At 36.4% G+C, this 19,333-nt stretch overlaps 1 protein-coding gene across 1 annotated transcript in view; it reads right to left on the bottom strand.

Annotated features, from left to right (window-relative positions):
* The window catches only part of DOCK4 (dedicator of cytokinesis 4), a 154,063-nt gene that overhangs the window by 103,203 nt on the left and 31,527 nt on the right, over positions 1-19,333 (bottom strand). Inside the window, exons 9-12 of the mRNA XM_018080173.2 lie at positions 16,644-16,725; positions 15,953-16,013; positions 13,933-14,065; positions 12,279-12,367 (exon numbers count right to left, since the gene is read on the bottom strand). Coding sequence (XP_017935662.2) covers positions 12,279-12,367; positions 13,933-14,065; positions 15,953-16,013; positions 16,644-16,725 — 365 coding nt within the window. The remainder of the gene's footprint in view (positions 1-12,278; positions 12,368-13,932; positions 14,066-15,952; positions 16,014-16,643; positions 16,726-19,333) is intronic.

Consider the following 19,333-nt stretch of genomic DNA (forward strand, 5'->3'; position numbering starts at 1 on the left):
TGTGTTTTCTACAAAAGTTGAAGACCTCAAATCAAATTTTATTTAAGTATAAATTTCACAAATTTCCTTGAAGAATTTTATTTAGCTCAAAAACAGGATGTCAAAAAAACTCATCAGTGGCAAAACTTTTAACTTGAGAAAAAAAAACTGTCAAGATTTCAAGTACTTGTTCATGCAAGGCAAGAAAAGATAGTAGAACTCTGTACTTCATGGCATTCATTGTTAGAAAATGAAGAGTCATCTCTATGCATCCAAAAGCATCAAGAAAATCTCTCAGTGAATACACTTGAAACATGGGTTAGTCATTTTACCTATAGTTTAAATACATCTTTGGAGTATAAATGGTATGCATTCCCCAGCTCTTCAGAATGATGAAGAACACTGGATTACGAGAGCAAAATTACTTAAAAATGTGATATGCTGTAATGAGAGCAGTAAATAGGAAAGAGTAAAAATAAACCAGAATGGAAGCAGGGAAAAAATGCACAGGAAAGGAAGTCTGAAGAAACTGCGAAGGCTTCAAGTTAACAATTTTGACACTGAGGATCCAGTTACCAAACAAAAGGGAATTGCCAAGAAGGGAAGTGAAACTGATAAATCTGGTAAGAGTGCTAATGTAAGGAGCACATAGACTTTACATAATCAACGAAAAGAAGACGACTCCCAATTCAGCATTCGGATTACTCTCTCAGAGCTCCACTAATTTTGCAAGGAAACCAGGCTCCCCTACACTAAGGACGTAAAACCATAAGACACATACTGTTACTGAGCTGTGATAGCCAAGTTACAGAACAGGTTGTTTGAATTTCCAATGATTTGTCACATTCAGTATGCTGAGATAGGCAAAAGGTACATATTGTATATGAAAAGTCAGGAACTTTTTATAGTCCTAATGAAAGCTATAACAGTCTAATCAAAGAGTTTACCATTACTCCATTAACAATGGTACTAACACACTCCAAATACTGCTAAAATGACAAATATACACACAATCTTTCCAGTATCTACCTCTTGCTCACCCTTCCAATGACCCTCTAGGTTGAATGGTTTCAACCTGCATAGGTGTGGTATGGTGACTGAGTTATCAGCATCCCAAATCCTTTGCCATGAGAAGTAAGATGTTGCCTGTTTCTTCCTTCTCTCTTTCTAGGCTCCTCTTGGACTAATTTTTATGCTTGTTAATGTGCTTTACATCTTGTTATTTCTTCACTAGTCTACAACTCCACATTACATCCTAACTGATCATATATGATGGCTTCTATATATGCCACATATCTGTTATTTCTTCTCTTCTTTTCCCTTAAAACTGGTTTTATTCTGCTCTCAAGGTCACAGTATTTGATGGCCAATAATTGGCCACTGGTGAGCTGTTCATAGGTCTGGGGCCTCTAGTATCATGGCATGCCAGTACTTTCAAGGTGTCAGTTATGGTCACGTCTTTACTCTTCTATGTTCCATTTTAGTCTAGGGTTATAGATAGTTAACTCTACACAGAGTAACTACGTATTATAACTATTTGTTAAATACAAAGCATATCTACCAAGGTGGGTTACACCACACAATTGCAGAAAGTTAAGATATACAAAGAGCTATAATAAAGCAGACAGAATTTATTATTTTTTCATTAGATATATGCTTTTACAAGTCAGACCAAATCTCCAGGCAGCCTAAGACAAGTCCAGCAAGCCAAAGCCAGATACGTAATGTGGACCTTGCTGTCAGCTAAACATAAAGTCTGTGGCCAGTTGCAAGCCACAGCAGTCCCATATTTATGGGTCTATAAAAATACAATATACTTGCCTAAGAAAGTAGACACCTGTCATGACCAAGGAAACATACATTTGCAGTAAAAGTCATGAGGGAGAGACACTTTAAAAAGATGGAATAATTCACATTTTACAAGGGACTACAGTTTGCATCCTTATAATAAAGTGAGCCACCAGACTATCAATAGAAGTTAACTAATATAGTTTAAAACATACTGACAGATCACAGAACAATTCAGATTTTCAGAAGGTTGCAGATTCAGCTGAAGAGGGATTCCCTCAGACACATTGCAAAACAAAGAGGAATGAAGAACTGACAAGTTGAAAGGCATCACCATTAAACTAAAAGAGGGGAGATCTAGATTAAATGTTAGGAAGAAACTCTTTACTGTGAGGGTAGTAAGGCACTGGAACAAGCTGCCTAGAGAAATTGTGGATGTCCCATTCCTGGTAGTGTTCAAAACCAAGGTGCGTGGGGCCCTGAACAATCTGATCAAGTGGGTTGCATGCCTGCCAATGGTAGGGGGCTGGAACGAGATGACCTTTAAAGTCCCTTCCAACCCAACCCATTCTATGATTCCATGATTCTTCATCAAAATATTACCAGAATTTTGCATACCATAACAGGCAGAAGGTCACTGAACTCAATTTACAAAGTGATTAAAGCTATTGCTGTGAAGAAGAAAGGGGTGGAGGGGAAATATGACTGCTTCTAGAAAGGAGGCTTAATCACCAGACAGTAATGAGACAGGGTCAAGGCAGAGAAGGCTTCCAAAGAATTTGGTAAGCAGCCAGTCTGGGAGAGATGGAGAAGACACTCACAGAAAATGAATACAATCAAAAGAATGCAGAGATACTCTTTTTGTACACGGAGACAGAAAATAATTCATTAACAATTCTCTTATGGAAACATGACTATCTTTTCTGTCATTTAACAAAGGTAATACCCTATAGTTTTAATTTATTCCACTTTGATGATGTATGTCAACATCAGTTCTTTCTCATCTCTTTTCATACACACAATAAAATGATCAGTCGTAGACAAAATTAGAGCATTTTGTGATGGACAAAGCAAAATAGAGAACTGCAACATGCCACCATACACTGCATCTGACTGTGGTTGATAGGATCATTACAGCATCTTGGATAAATCCTAAGTATCATAAACTTCATAACTATACATTTTCCATTTCTAGAATAGTGGGGGCTAAAACATAACAATGAAAATGATTATCCAGTCTCTGAAGGACTGGCACATTTTCTTTAATTAGGTACATAGTGTAGCTTTGTCCCCTCGGAAAAAATTTTAATTACCTCCCTAGTGGTAATTAAAACCTCTTGTGTTAGCTATTACTCTTTATTTACCCCAGTTCTGAAAATACTACTACAGTACTCTGTATGAAACTGCAAAAAGATCTGCTTTTATTTCTTTTGCAAGCTAATGAAATTTCTCACTATTAACTTGTACTAAAGTTCAACACAGATTATTTTTATCAATCAGATGAAAAAGAATGCAGAAAATTGACGAACTGCTAAATAAACATCCTAGATTTTTGTTAGATTTGTCATTTTACCTTCAAACAGTTTTTGTACTGCATTATTGATTTCTGCATTTAGTTGTAACAAAAAGCAACTGTTCATTATGCCTATAGACCCTTTATTTGCATTTGACCTTCTGGGGGGAAGGGAAAGCATTTACATTTGGCTTCTATCTACTGGCAGCAGAGAATCCTAGATCATATTAAGAAGAAAATGCCTAGCAGCTGCTCAGGAAACTGATAAAAAAATGCCCCAACCCTCAAACAGAATGTTATTCAGCGCTGTTTGTATTTTAGGAAAGGTAATAAAATAAGGCATCTGACCAAATAAAGCTGCTTAAGGGTGTTAAAAGTATTCTGAGGGCATATAGGTGTTCCCATTTCTGGTAGTGTTTAAAGTGCACAGGTAAAAAGGTAAAAGTAAAAGGTAAAAGCAATCAATGCTTTTGGCAAAAAATGATTTATTGATTTAATGTGATCTGGGACAAACAATTGCATAAATCTTGGCCACAGCAAAATCTATGTAGTAAATCCCACAAATTACAGTCTGGGAATAAAAGAGTTATAAAAGGAGAGGCAGATTCAATCCTTGACAGCCTTTTTGAAGACTTCATTTTGATTACTTTGGATTATCAAAGGAAACTCCAAACTCCTCTTTTCCTCAGCTCTAAATTCTGTGTTTTAGCTCAGTAAAAAAAGAATGCACAAATTGCAACATTTTGACAAGTTTCTTGGAGTTCCTGTACCCAAGACTTTTGACAGAAATGCCCTCAAGTGTGGAAAGTAGGTTGTTGGTTTTTTTTTTTTTCTTCAAATGGAACATAAACACTTAAATGCAAATGACATTTAACTGTCACATGAAAACTGGCTTGGAATTTCTTTACAGGGTAGATGGTAGTGCCTCAAGTATTTCTTGCCAGAATCACCACAGGATGAAGGATAAAGGACCAAAAGACTAAACTACTGTTATAAGCACCTAGTCTAACCTCCATATACAGACAATAAAGGTTTGAGAAATAATTGCTTCCATTCTTACCTTATTAAGCCCATTGCTGCCCTTTACTATTAACAATATACATGGCATGTTAACACCCATTTCCATATTACATTGTTAGATTGCAAAGGCGAATCATCTTGTTCAAAAATTCTTAAAATTACATTTTTGCAAACTGTTCTGTTAGCTAGAATATTAAGGAGTCCACAAAATACACATTTTTACAATTATAAGTGTTTTATATTGCTTCTAGTGCAAATAACAGACAAAAGGTTCCAGGGAAGCACTTGTTATTTTCTCCTTCATGAAGTGTAGCTCTGTCATGCAAACAGAATTGTATCAGAAATTTAGCTACTTGCATTCCAATTATGTCTCTTACTTCAAATAAAGAAACAGACAATGTTTAACTGGTACCTAAACAAAATGTTAAAAAGCAAATCATAAAAACCTAGGTGAAAATTGTAAAGCATTTGTAAATACAACTCTTGAAGGAGCTAAAATCATGCATATATGGTCTATAACTTATTATTTGAAATAGTGTTATGACTTTTTATTCTTTTAGTACATAAAATGAAGTCAACATTATCCAACAGTAACAAGTAGAATGAATTTTTGGAAAGGGCTTATAAAAACCTCAATACTAAAACATAATCCAACTCCAAGATGAAAATATGACCCAGCTATTGTCATTATGTAGCCTTACCTAGGAATTTCTGGGTTTAAATTGAGTGTCATTTCAATCACGCACAGAAACAGCATGGCCAGCATGACCAGGGCAGGGATCCAGCCCCGGTATTCAGCACTGGTGGGGCTGCACCTTAAATCCTGTGTTGAGTTTTGGGCTCCTCACTACAAGAAATACATTGAGGTGCTGGAGCATGTCCAGAGAAGGGCAACAAAACTGGTGAAGGGTCTGGAGCTAAAGTTTTACTAAGACCAGCTGAGGGAGTTGGGGTTGTTTAGTCTGGAGACAAGGAAGCTCAGAGGAGACCTTATCACTCTCTACAACTACCAGAAAGGAGGTTGCAATGAGGTGGGAGAGGGTGTCTACTCTCAAGGTTATAAGTGATAAGAGCAAACTGCCTCCAGTTCTACCAGGGGAGGCTTAGATTGGATATTAAGAAAAAAATCTTCATGGAAAGGGTTGTCAAGCATTAGAAAGGGCTGCCCAGAGAAGTGGTTGAGTCACCATCCCTGGAGATATCCAAAAGACCCAGAGATGTGGCACTTAGGGGCAGGGTTTAGTGGTGGACTTGGCAGTGCTGGGTTAACAGTTGGTCTCAATGATCTTACAGGTCTTTCCCAACCTAAATGATTCTATGATTCTATAATCGCAGTACTGAGATGAACAACAAATCATAGCTTTTACTGGATATAAGATCTCTCTGACAGTGTCACAATGGCACGTTTTTCATTCTTCTCTAAAAACAAACCTTTTAGCAATACCCAAGAGAACAATATGAATTTAATTTTATTGGAGTCCTTATCTCCAGCACAGACTACAAGCCATGCTTTATGAAGAATACTTGCAGATAACTGCACTAAAAATCTGCCTTTAACTTGTTTTTGAAGTCCTTATTGTAAAGTTAGAACATTCACAAGCAACAACAAAAGCTAAAACTGCTGTAAAAATGTACAAAATTACGACTGACTGGTCTATAAGTCCGCCACCTTTAAGGATTAATATATTTTCCCAAAACTTCCATAATTAATATTACATTCTAGATTAGGCTACCCATGATTTTGGGAAAAGGGTTTTAGGGAAGATGGCTGAACATCATCCATCTTGTAAAAAGTACGTGAAAAAGTAAAATTCTACAAATCCTTGTCTAAAAACCTGTTCTAAAACAAGCTTTTTTATATGTTGTCATTCAGGGACAAACGATCTCAGAACAACAATTTATGTGCAAAATTCTCTACATGTTTAATCTTTCAGCTTTAGCATTTGTTGGGAACAAAAAGGAATGCCTTAATTCCTTGTGTACTTAGTGAAGCATATATAAGCACTATTCTTATTTTAAATGTATTTCAAATAGCAGCCTCCAGTGACAACTAATTCTTAAACACATCAAACTGGAATACACATAATCTCCTTGTCACAAAACGTAACAAAGATTAAAACTGACAGATTTATAAATTGTCCTAGAACTACAGTAATTAAACAACTGCATTTCCTGTTTAAATATTAGTGATGTGTAGATAAAAAACACATTTCAAAGCACTGCTGACATCTGAGAACCCTGCTGATAAAATACAAACATCAGAAAACTTTTCTGTGATTAATTATACGCTCAGGAGTAACCTGAAAGTTAGATACTTCATTCTGTTTTATCTTCTCTGTCAAGTATATGTTACTACTCCTGCTATCATTCCTCCTCATTTTTTCCCAGTCATTGCTCCAGTCAATTGTCCACTGTGAGCCTATGCTTCCTTTTTGTGGCTAAAACCCATAGCTGCTCCCAGCAGGGAATGCACATTTTGCTTCCCATCCAACATTTCTTGCACTGATTCACAGAAAAAAAAGCTCTCCTTGCAAGAACTCTGAGTGGTAATGCTGTGACCTGCTGGGATAGTGTCATGCAAGCACAGTTACACTACTTCTGGTATCTAGAAAATACTTTAAAGTTACCATAGCTCTATTCCGAGAAATATTGTACTCTGTAAACTTATACAGAGCTACCAATTCCCTGCTGTATTTGATCTCTTGCGTTTTTCATCTTACCAAGTGTGAAAAAATTATGCTACTTGGTTAAGGGGCTTCTGCAGTTTCTCTACTGCAAGGTAAATAATGACCCTAACAGGCTTCCTCCTTCAAATCAAGGAATTTGTAAGCCAAAGCTCACTTTGAAATAGGAGATCAAAGTATATCTTTCTTTAAATTTCTCAGTGTTCAACAGTAACCATGGAGAAATTATATTATTAGAGCACCAAGCAGCTGCTGAAGGTAAATAGGCATGAGAAGGCATATAATGCCCCAAAGCACATACCACTGTTTCTATCCAACTGCCTCCATTGCCACACTTGTCTCAGAACTTGAATCTTGTCAGATGAGTTCATGCACTGGGCTGGTCTACCTTACTTTGGATTTGTTGAATTAAAATGACAGCAGTGTAATGAAATTTGCCTTTGAGTGAGCAACCTCACTGAACTTCAAAAAAGTTAGATCTCACTTTGAAGTTGGTTCCTCTTTGAGCTGGTGTTGGACCACGTAACCTCCTGAGGACCCTTCCAGCCTAACTTACTGCATGATCTGATGAATAACTTTCCACCTTAAGATCACAGATTGTCTTACCTCATGACAGTATTCTTAGCAAACATCTGTCAACACAAGGGATTCAAGTCCCCCATGCTTCAATCAGGGCACTGTGCTGTTGCCCATTTATTGACCAGTCTCCTTTTGTTAGGCAGCATCACCTTGGATAACCCTCTGCCTGCAGATTTTTGCACAGGTACACGGAAATAAGTTTGAATTTAATGCAGACAGTAAACTACTAATTTGAAAAAGTAAATTGTGCATCTTTCTCTTCTAAAGAAAGAAATTAACAATTTGTGGCTGACAGACTTAAGACAATCTTTTACAAATCAAACCACAACCTGGATTTGTCTTAAAAATAGCCTCCCAATTCAGGTCTTGCCTTCACCATATTTAAACATTCATGTTCCTGACAACTTGTAGATACAATACAGTAATTTCCGACTTCATTCTTTTTAAGACCCAAACTGAATGCATGAGGATTTATGTAGATTTTTCAAGAGATGTATTTTGACCCTTTACGCAACAGCTAAAAAATTAATGCTGCTGTATTCAAAAAAAAAAAAGGAAGAAATCATGCTGGAGCCAAGAGTGGGAAGAGAAATCCCAACATTTTGAATGTGTTTCTTCTAAAGTTTTAGGCACTTCCATCAATTAATGTGTAATTAACAGTGGTTCCAGCGGAGTTGTAAAGTAAGTCTGGCATTGCTATCAGAGGATACACCACACTGAGAGGTTCAGTAAACATGCAATTAGGTCACATTATTCCTGTCCAGTTCATCAGAACATTCCAAGATAATGGCACAGGAAAAGACTTTCCCACTACCTTAGCTATTGTTGTGAAATCCACACAAGAGTTCAAAGCTACATAGCAGCTAGATATGTTTATAACTTCTTACATCAGTAATTTAATCTCTATAAGATTTGAAAGGATTTTCACCTCCTTTGCAGTAACAACCAAAAAGCACATGTATCCTTGTATCAGTTCTCAAGAATTACTGCATCAGGCAGATGCAGCTTTTCAAGATTTGTGATAAGGAAATCTAAATTGAAGCTTACACATGAGACCATTAGGAGCCTAAAGTAAAAAGCAGAGAAAAACGGTATGTCTTGCATCCCCCTGAAACTAAGCTATAGTCCTTCTCAAAGGAATGTGAAGCAAAAGAAATTTGCTGTGCATTTTTCATTGATTTTTAAATATGATTTTTATAAGGTAACTCAGTGGGGGGAATATTCACATGTAACATGAGACTCAGGTTTAAATCCCTCCTCTATAGGATTTGCTAAGAGGACATGAATACAGATCACACTTAAAAAAATCACAGACTACTTGGCAGGCTTTAGAGCCACTTTAACATTCCCCATGGTATAATGAATATTTTCAGATCATATACAAAGTTGAATAGTTCCTGAAGGGAAGTCAGAGAAGCCAAGCAATTAGCATGCTCCTCTGGGATATGCGAGACAGACTGAAAATTCTTTTCCAAATCAGAATCTCTGGTCCTAGAGATACAAAAATAGAAATGTGCTATTTTCCTCACAAGACTGATACAATTAGGTGTGATGTCTATGCAGGAATATTAATTTTTCCACTGCTTTTTGCATTTTAAAACAAAGCAACTAGCTTCTAATTCTAAGAAAAAATATTATAGGAAAAGTACATTTTATAGCCAGCTCTGCTCCATATATTACTGAAACCTGGTTTGTTTAATAATTACAAAGTCACCTAGATCTAGTAGTATTTAGTCTACAAATCCTACAAACTCAGTGAAAGAAATAACAGTGCTAATAAATGCAGCAAAAACTGTACAATTTGGCCTTTGCAGTAACAGTTTGATCTCCTACACCAGGCAACCAGGTGTTTTCCAGTAAGCCAATACCTCACACCAGCTGCAAAGACTAGTGGTGAATGGTAATTGCATCCACTCCCTGCTAATCCAGTCTCTGTTGGATTGGAAACTCATGCGGAAAACGCATTCCAGTTCCCACCTCAGCAAAGAATAGTAAATCATCCATGAGACTGAGTCCCTTCCATTCCTGCACCACTGAAAAAAGGGGACAAACATCTGTCCAGTGCTCCTTTCTGGGCTTTAGTAGGAAGTGACAGTGATTTGCCTTTATTTGATCCTGTTTAGACACAAGCTGAGAATAAGATCCAAGCGGATTCTGTACTTAAGAACTGTCATGGGTTGAAGTAGAAAAGTAGTTTTTGAGCAGTAGAGGTTTGAGTGCTAAATACAGATGCTATAGTCTGTCACTATGTGTTTTACATGCAAGACACTCAAAGTATGTTTTGAGTTCCTTTTTAGTTTGACATAGAAAACTGGAAGAATTTTTTTTCCTGAAGAATATTATGAACTATCTGATAAACTATTTCAGTAGTGAAACACAACAATTTGTGGAAACTAAAGACTTTGTGTAAAATCTCTTGAGTTGAAAAGAAACTGTACAGGACAGAATAAGAAGAGAGAAGAAGCCTAGAGGATAGACAATAGTCTGAAGTTGTTTGTTTACTGCATTTCCTTTCCTAAGTCTTTTCAAGGTGATTTTAAAGGGGCAGTGTGATATAAGCCAAAAATTCAAGTTTTCCTACATTTGGCTCATACCTACAACAGTTCCTAAAGGAGAGAAAAGACATGTCTCCTGTAACGCAAGGTTTTCTCCTTTTCTGACAAGGTGGCAAACAAAGCTAATGAGGCTTCAGAACTAGTCACTCAATGCTATTACAAAAAAAGACAGCAAATGAAAAATAAAAAGTAGTGTAACAACAATATTTTCCATGAGGTGTCAGCAGAAGTATCTGAACATATTGCTAAAGCCTTGCAGAGCTTTTTCAGGCTGCTAAGGAGTCGCAGAAGAATGAATTTCATGTGTGCAATAAAAATAATCTTTCATAGTTCATCTTTTAGTTGCTCAGTACTCAAAGTGACATTACCACTCACTTCCTCTTTCCCTCTCCAATCTTCAAATGCACTACTGGAATTCTGTGCTGCTCTTCCCTCACCCTGACAGCCCTTTTCAGAATGTTACTGATCTTCCATTTGCTAGGTTTAGTTTCCAGCCCTCTGCAATCTGGAAAAAAAATCATGTCCCACAGGTCTTTTATGTTGAACATTGTTATCAGAGAAAAATAGGATAAGTAATGTATCACAGTGTAAGTACGTATTGCATGGACAGTCAGAATGATCCAAGAGGAAGTTTGTTCTTCATTACTATGAATAATATTTTTAAGAAGTCCAATATTATACTTACTCAGTAACGTGCCCTTTTATTTTCATTACATGATTTTTATATTTATTGTCCAATAAGATTCATGATATTCTAAAACATAAATATATGTGTGTGTGTGTTTATATATATATACATATAGGATCAGAAGTGGTTAAATACATAACTTCAGTCCTGATAAATAACATGAGCTTTTATGTGCTTCTTGGTTATCCACTAAAGATTGTTAAACATACATTTTCAAGACTAACGTTATGCATGAAATCAAGTTAAAGAAACATGAAGTCTACTACATGAAAGGGATTACAGCATACTGGAACCTGGAAGATGAGATTTTTCTATACTCATATTTCAACTAATTAACACTTCACAGGGACAAAACAATATTTGAATACAAGTACAATAGACTTATAAGCCTCCATTTCAGGTTTCTTTTCAAGTTTGACTACATGTTTGGATGACAGAATTGAGAAAAAGTTAGCAAGTTGATATTGAAAAAGAAAACAAGAAAAACTGTAAATTCAACATCTCCTATGGGCCAAACCACCATCTCATAATAGCAAAGGTCAGTTGTCTCCCATCCCTCAAGTCTCACACACAAATTTATTTCAATGACAGTTCAAGTAACATATAGCTGACTGTGGAAGACTACTGTAAGTTCCTAAATAACAACCTATATCTTGCTCAGCTGGAATGCAGAGCTACCAGAAGGAATGCAGATCATAATGATAGCTCCCAATTAACTTTTTTTTAAAGTTTAATATTTAATTTTAATTGTCCTGGGTTTGGCCAGGACAGAATTAATTTCTCTGCAGTAGCCGTAAGGGGGTGGGGTCTGGAGAAGTGTGGGCATGTACAGGTTGTTATTCTATACTACCTCATGTCACAAGTAAGGGACTCTCACTTCCATGAGGGAAGGTATGGCTTTGGGTCGGAGTGGGATGGGGAAACCCATCAGCCATTGTCATCTGGGGTCCTTGGCGACACCCTCTTTTGTACACTTTAGTTATTTATATTCTTGCTTTTACTGTTTATTTCCCATATCTTATTGCTGTTTCCAGTAAATTGTTCTTATCTCAACCTGTAATCTCCGCCTTTTGTCTCTCTCACTGGAGGAGGGGAGTGGCCTGTGGTTTTCTTTTTAGTGGGAGTACTAAATACCATTCCTAAACCATGACAATAATGTCACCGGTAAATTTCATTCCTGATGAAAATGTGAAGCAGAAATGTTAAGCAATATGGATCAATAGTTTGATCAGCCCCACGTGAACAGCAAGCTGTAGCTCCTCAGCACAGAATAAGCATAGTTTATATTACATAGTTCCTTGAAGAAAATTCAGTGACTTTTTTTCTTACATGTGCACATGAACAGCAGTATTGTACATTTTCACCTGACTATTTTATGTTTCTTACACATTCGTCCTTCCAAAACAGAGCTACTTCATTTGCAAACTAAGAAACCCCAAAGAATGCAAACAGAAAGGTGGCTAATTACTCACCTGCATTGGAGCCTGTCAAATTGTAACGTGCATTCAGCTTTTTAATGATATTTTCATGGATCTGATACCAGTCACTCTCTGTGTTGCACCTAGAAAAATTATAACTTTCTTAATTCTGAAATGGGAACATATGTTTATCAGATCAGCTTCACAACATATTCCTTAAAAAATCCTCTTTAATTCATGAAACAAAAATGGAATAGGAGTTAACAAAGCCCCATGAAACTGCCTGTCCCAATGGCAGGAATAAGTGCTCTTATCATTTGAGAAAGGCACCATGAAATACTTGCTTCATATAAGGATGGGAGAAAGACAGGAGCAATTATGCTAAGCAATTCAGTCATGACCAAGTTCATTGCTGTATAGATCTATCCTTTAGCACTAAACCATACAGAAATCTATCTTGTGACACTCAGGGGGAAACAGGACTCAGAGCTGATCTTAGAAAACTGTGCTAAACACTTCAAAGTTATTCAAAATAGGATGTAATCTTCAGGAGGTAGTCATTGAAAGAGCAATTTACATTTCAGTATACATTTAGGAAATAGCTGGTTTTCCATAAGGAAAATTTGACAATGATCTAATGAACACTCTAATGTTCTAATGAATACTCGATGTTCTAATGCTCACTCTTCAAAGTCTAGACTGAAGTTAGCCTTAGCACCAAATATGATCTTGAGTGATATTTCTTCCACTGTTTTTGTTATTTCAAAACAAACAGGTAAAATTAAAAAAAAAAAAAAAAACAACAACAAAACACCATCAATATAATAAGTAGACAAACCTAACAATTTTTTAACCAACAGCGAACATTTATCTGACTTCAATGTCCTGGGAGTCTAAATAAGAGCCAGCCCACATTTTACACTATATTGCTTTTCTGCAGCACTGATTCCAGCAGTTCTAATTCAATACAGATACAGAGGAAAGGAGAAAGGCTGCCTGAAAGAATTCCAAGCCTTTGAGATTTGAGTGCTAACCCTGCGAGGGGAAGAACTTTCTCATGTGCATGACAATATGTGTCCCAGGTATACGTACTTAGAATAGACCACTTCACAAAACAGTTCTTATTATAATGTCCAAGATCATCAGGAAATTACATGCATTATGTTGCTACTAGAAAATTGAACTTTCTTCCAATTACTATAGCCAAAATCCACTATTTAACCAACCATTCATTTTTAAATCTACTTTTGATTTTTCATTCTCCAGCACTAAATGTCTTTTATACCTTTGTTATTCCTATTATATAATTGCTTCATTTCACAAAAAGATACTCTGCCTGCTTTTTTCTGTAGTTAAAAAGTACTTCCACTAGCTGCCTAGGAAGCACAAGGCATTTAAATAAGTCCTAAAAGCACTTTATGTTACCATAAAAAAGAGAGCTCCAGAAGGATGTGAAAAATGCTGAAACATACACAAATATCTAAAAAGATGTAACCTTTATCTTTAATATTATCCCACTTTATAAACACATCTGTAGAACTAGCCAAAATTTCCACACTGTGACCAAAAAAAAATTAGCTACTACTACATCTTTTTTTGGAACAGAAAGGAGCTATAGCTATTTACTCACACTGCACTTAACACCACTGCTTCTGCTGCAGACTGACTCTAAGGTACTTCCAAAAATTAAGAAAAAAGCACTACTTACATATAGACTTTCAAGACAAGGTCATCCTTTGAATCTCCTGCCAGTAAATCTGCAATACTGAGGACTGCACAGCCAAAGGGCCGTCTATACTGTACATTGCAGGCATTTTTCTTTTCTCCAGCTCCCATTCGTCCTGCCAAACAAAACACATATTTGATGCGCAATCCACAGAACTGTCTCTCTTCAAACCACAGAAGGGAGGCAGCAAGCAATCCAGTTCAGCATCTAAGCAGCCAATGCCAAGGGTAATCATTGGGAACCTGGTCCATCTTTAAACTGCATTCAGACAACAAATGGTCGCGGAAGTCCACTACATATGTGGTGATCTTGCATGGTCTTAGACCAGAGGTTCTGCTCATCCTCTCATGACCTCCACTCAACAAACAATACTTTGTGATACCCAGTGATAGCAAGCTCATGACACTACCAAATTAAATGTAGAATTTGGACATGACAGACTGTTCAACATTTGCTGTCTGGGAAGAATTATTTTGCTATGATTGTTGTTACATGTGAGAGGTATTGTGATTGAGCCATTACAAATTAGTAATCAAATGCTGTTTCCAGATAGGCAACTAGCAAGCAATGGGATAATTGACCAGTTGAAGAAAAATCAAGTAGAGATGAAATACAGGGAGAAAAGATGACAAAGGGCTGAAGAACAAATTATGATAAAGAAAGAAAGAAGGCAGTCAAGGGAAAGGGATTTGAAAAAAATATTTTTCCTAGCCTTTTCTATTTGATATAAATACATTTGATCAATCTCCTCAATGTGTTCCTGGCATTTGAAACTGCCATCTTTCTAGACATTTTATTCAATTGTGCACTGCCAGCTATGTATCTTTCCCACCAAGTCCTAATTTCTGACAAAAAAACCCTATGGTTGCAGTTGCTGCAGGGCAATGTCTCCTCCAAATATTCCTATGCATCAGAGCAGCTTGGAGAGCAATTGTTCATTTTCACACCATGCAGCATATAAATGTGATTTTAATTTTTTAATATTTCAGTCATTCATTTATAAAATTGACTGAGAATATATTTGAATATTATACAACTGGAAAAATTCTACTCATTATTGTTTTTTTTAAAACATTTATTCTTCACAAATATACTTACATCAGAGTTTAGCATATCTTTTTTGAATCCTTGCCAATAAAAATGAAACACAATATTTTTAAGAAATAGCAAACCAGTATGAACATTCAAGGAAAAATTATTCCTCAAAGCTGTAAAATAACATTAACTTTGTAACAAGTTGTTTCTGAACTCAGCACAAGTTAGTGACCTATATTTCAAACCAAAATATCTTTCAAAAATAGGAAGAGAAGTTATATATAGTACTGCCCTGATGCACTACAGACAGTTTACAAAGAAAACAATATATCTAAGAGGTCAGAAGTAGACCTGAAGATTATTGTTTCACATCAGTACAGCCCAGAGGATAACTTCCTAAAATAAATACCTAACACAAATATACACTTTTCTTCTCCTTCACTTTGTTCTAGAGGACTTGATATCTGTCTATAGCATCAGGGATTAAAATTATTATGAAACATTGTCCATTTCTTTCCCTCTCCTCCTTTTGAAAGAGGTCAGGGAGAAGATAAAATTCATCTGAACCGTGTCAGGTTTACATCAGCTACTATATACTAATTAGGTACATTAAACGTCCGGGTAAATTTTTCTTTGAACAAAGGATGCTTGAAATTACACTTGGGAACAAGAATGGATTCAATGACAAGTCCATCATCTTAACACAATTCATATTTGACACTTTAATTTTGTTTTGTGATAGTAACAAAGTATCCTGCCTCTAAACTCAATTAGCACTGAGTACACTTTATAAATACTATAAGACAATGCTGAGAAATCTAAAGCAATTTTTCTATCAAAACCCAGGCATTTTCTTTTCCAAAAAATTATTCAAAGGTCTAGCTAATATAACAAATCCCAAAGCTGACTCCAAGCAGTTTTCTTCTATTTACTGTCATATGTCTAACAAATATAAGATTATACCTACCTATTCGGATAATGTGCACAGTGATATAGATGTCCTTCCTGAGTTCACTGCTACCCAAATCCTGCACAAGATCAGAACCTCATTATTTCTGACTCCCAATTAAAATGTGACATTTAAAGAGATCTGTACACACTGCTTTCACTGCCAGTGAAAGTGATAAATGAACAGTGAGTTCATTTATACAGCATTAACAAATTATCCCTTCAACACTTGAAATTGGTGGTCATGCACTCAAAATGACTGTCCTAAAATATCATGGTTAGAATTTGCTGTAATACAGCAAAATCAGTAGAAGGGCACAAGAGACTTGCTGTGTGCTTTGAACAGCAGTGACACATTTCTGCAATTCCAAATATTCCAAAAGTACAGAGAGTGCTGCACAAACAATTGTTTGGATGTAAAAAGCACAAGGAGGAAAAATAACTGGTCCTTGTTGCAGGGACAAAGACTGGTACATATGCCTACGTGGAAGTTTAGATGAGTGTCCACACACCGCCAGAAAATATTCAAATTAGAAGTTCGGCAATACCCTGCAACCCCTCAATCCAGCCTTTAGAGCTGATGTTCATAACAATGTACAAGCTTAGGGAGCAATTCTGAGTCAACCACAGAATAACAATTTAATCCAACTTCTATTTTCAATACCCACAAAAAAAGCACAAAAAAAAGACTGAGAATAGGAAGAACTCACCACAAACAGAGAACAGTGTCTTTCAGGCTTTTCTGGACATTTTGGCAAACCATTTCTATTCAGTCTTAAAAAAAATCTTTCACTATAAGAAAACAAATATGACAGATATGTTGAATAACACTACAGCAAAAGTAGATCTCACTTTTTTCTTATTCTTATTTCCACATGCGACCTTTCTCAAGATACAAATGAATGAAATAATTTCTTTCTGAAAGTCTCAGCTGTATCAATAAAAATCATGATCACCACACTAGTGAAGGGTGGTGATTAACCTAATCATCTAACAAAATTACAAAAAATTCAATACAAAATAGACAACTGATTGTCATTTGGAAGAATGATATTGTACATCCTAGTACACAGAGAAACACTAGCAATAAAATCCATTCATCCTAGAACTAAAATTAGATGTGTAGTAGTTGGTATTGATTCTTGCTAAACAAATGTCAACATTGCCATGCTTGTATTCAAACAATATTCTTTTTCACAAATAGGAAGATGATGGTAGGGAACAATTTTCCTACTTAACTCTATCAAAATCTCTCACTAGAGCACATTGATTTTAGCAGTCTTGTAAGAGTCTTGGAAGATCCAACAGGGCCAATTTTATTTTTTTAAATCCTGTTTTGCAATCCACTGTGGGGTGTTAAATACTGAAGCTGATATAAGTACTATACTACTAGTAGGGAGATACAGAGAATTCTTATTTCCAAATAGAAGAGGGCACAAGACCCTACTGAAAGAGAAATTATTTTTCGAAACATTCCCATTTGATAGTAGGTCCATTATGGATAAACTCTGAGCAAACTTGGCGATTCATACATGGGAAGATTATGAAAAAGCAAACTTTCCATGCTTTGGATAATTTTCTCCAAGACACAGCCTCATAGGAAATGTAACAATCATATTTCTGTAGTGAGAGAAGTGGAAGATGGAAAAAACAAAAGAAGGCAGAAGCATTTTATTTCCCTTCACCCTCTCACCCCCAGCCCCAGCTGGCCAGACACAAGAGTCTGGATGTCCAGTAATGCTCAAATCAGAAATAAAATTACTCAGGTGCAACTAGTTTTTTTCTTGGTTGCATCCACATCTTCTGATTATTCTAGAGGCTAAACACAGTTTACTACTGCTCTATGTCATACATAGGTTTTCAAAATGCAGCTGGAAAATCATTAGGAACATGCTGGATAAGATCCAACTCAATAGAGACTAATTAAATCTTTATTGCACCAGTATTTGCTTTGTAGGAAATCTGCATTGATCAATCACAGAATCAGTCATTCACATTGAAAGGGACCTCAAAGGGCCTCTACATTCAACCTCCTGCTCAAAGCAGAGTCAGCTATCAGGTCATATTAGCTTGCTCAGAGCTTTAGACAGTCGAGTCATGAAATCCTTAAGCTGTGGAGACCATAGCTATGGAGCCACTCTGAAAAACCTGTTTCAGTGTCTGGCTGAACTCAGTTTTTTCTTTACATCCAAATGAACATTCTCTTGTTAAAGTCTATATCCCTTGTCTTTCATTGTCCCACCATGCACTGTTAATGTTATTGATCTTGTAGGTAAATAGGGACAAACTTTTTAGCAGGGCCTGTTGCAATAGGACCAGGAATAATGGTTATGAACTAAAAGAGGGTCTATTCAGACTACATATAAGAAAGACATTTACAATGACAGTGGTTTCCCAGTGAGGTGATAGATGCTCCACCCCTGGAAACATTCACAGTCAGTTTGGACAGGGTTCTGACCAGCAAGACTCCAAGACTCTATGATCTTGGAGGTCTTTTCCAATCTTAATGATTCTATAATCATGTCCCAGCTCACTGAAGAGGGGTTGAAACAGATGACCTTTAAATGGTCCCTTCTGACCCAAACCATTCCACGAATCTATGATTCTATGGTTTAACTCCCCTCAAAACTGCTTCTCCAGCCTGGACAAGCCTCACTGCCTCAAACTGACCTCCCAGGACAGGAGCTCCTGTCCACAAACAATGTGAGTTGTTCTGCTGAGCTCACTTCAGCTCATTAACATTGGTCTTGTACTGAAGGACCCAAAATTTTCATTGTATAACCAACGCTGAGCAGGGAACAATCGCTTCCCATAAGCAACTGGCTGTGTTCTTGTTGACACAACCTAGTATGCTGTTACTCTCAAGAGCACATTTCTTAAGAACTATGTCTGGAGACTGCTTTATGTTTTTATGTGCCAGCTATCCAGGCTGAACTTGCAAACACTTAAGACTTTTTCATTGTGACTACTTGAAAACTTTTGTGCAATTCTCAGCTGTACAGCTTTTATGTCAGACATCATAAAAGGTAGAACCTAAGAAACACCCTTGAAGTGCATGAAAATGTTATGTCCTCAGAAAATGGTATTTTTCTCATTCATGTTTTATGATACAGTGAACTTCTGTAGCTTAGGTCTCCATGAAAACTTTAAATTTCAGTTTTGAAGACTGTTCATGTGAGTGTATTTTTACAGAAAAACAAGTTGGTATTCTGCTGTTGATTTAAAAAGGTTTTTAAAAATAATTCTGCCCTTTCATCTGGATTTAGTTCATTTGCAATACTGGAAAAGACAGTAACAAAGGTGCACAGCTTTGTTTACAGGTCTCATACAAAGTTATTGTACATTGAGCAAGAATTATTAATTATATTATCAAAGCAGTTAAAGATTTAGGACCCCATTA

This window comes from Manacus vitellinus, unplaced genomic scaffold (assembly GCF_001715985.3).
Source record: "Manacus vitellinus isolate BGI_N305 unplaced genomic scaffold, ASM171598v3 scaffold_5_pilon, whole genome shotgun sequence".
Lineage (NCBI taxonomy): Eukaryota > Metazoa > Chordata > Aves > Passeriformes > Pipridae > Manacus > Manacus vitellinus.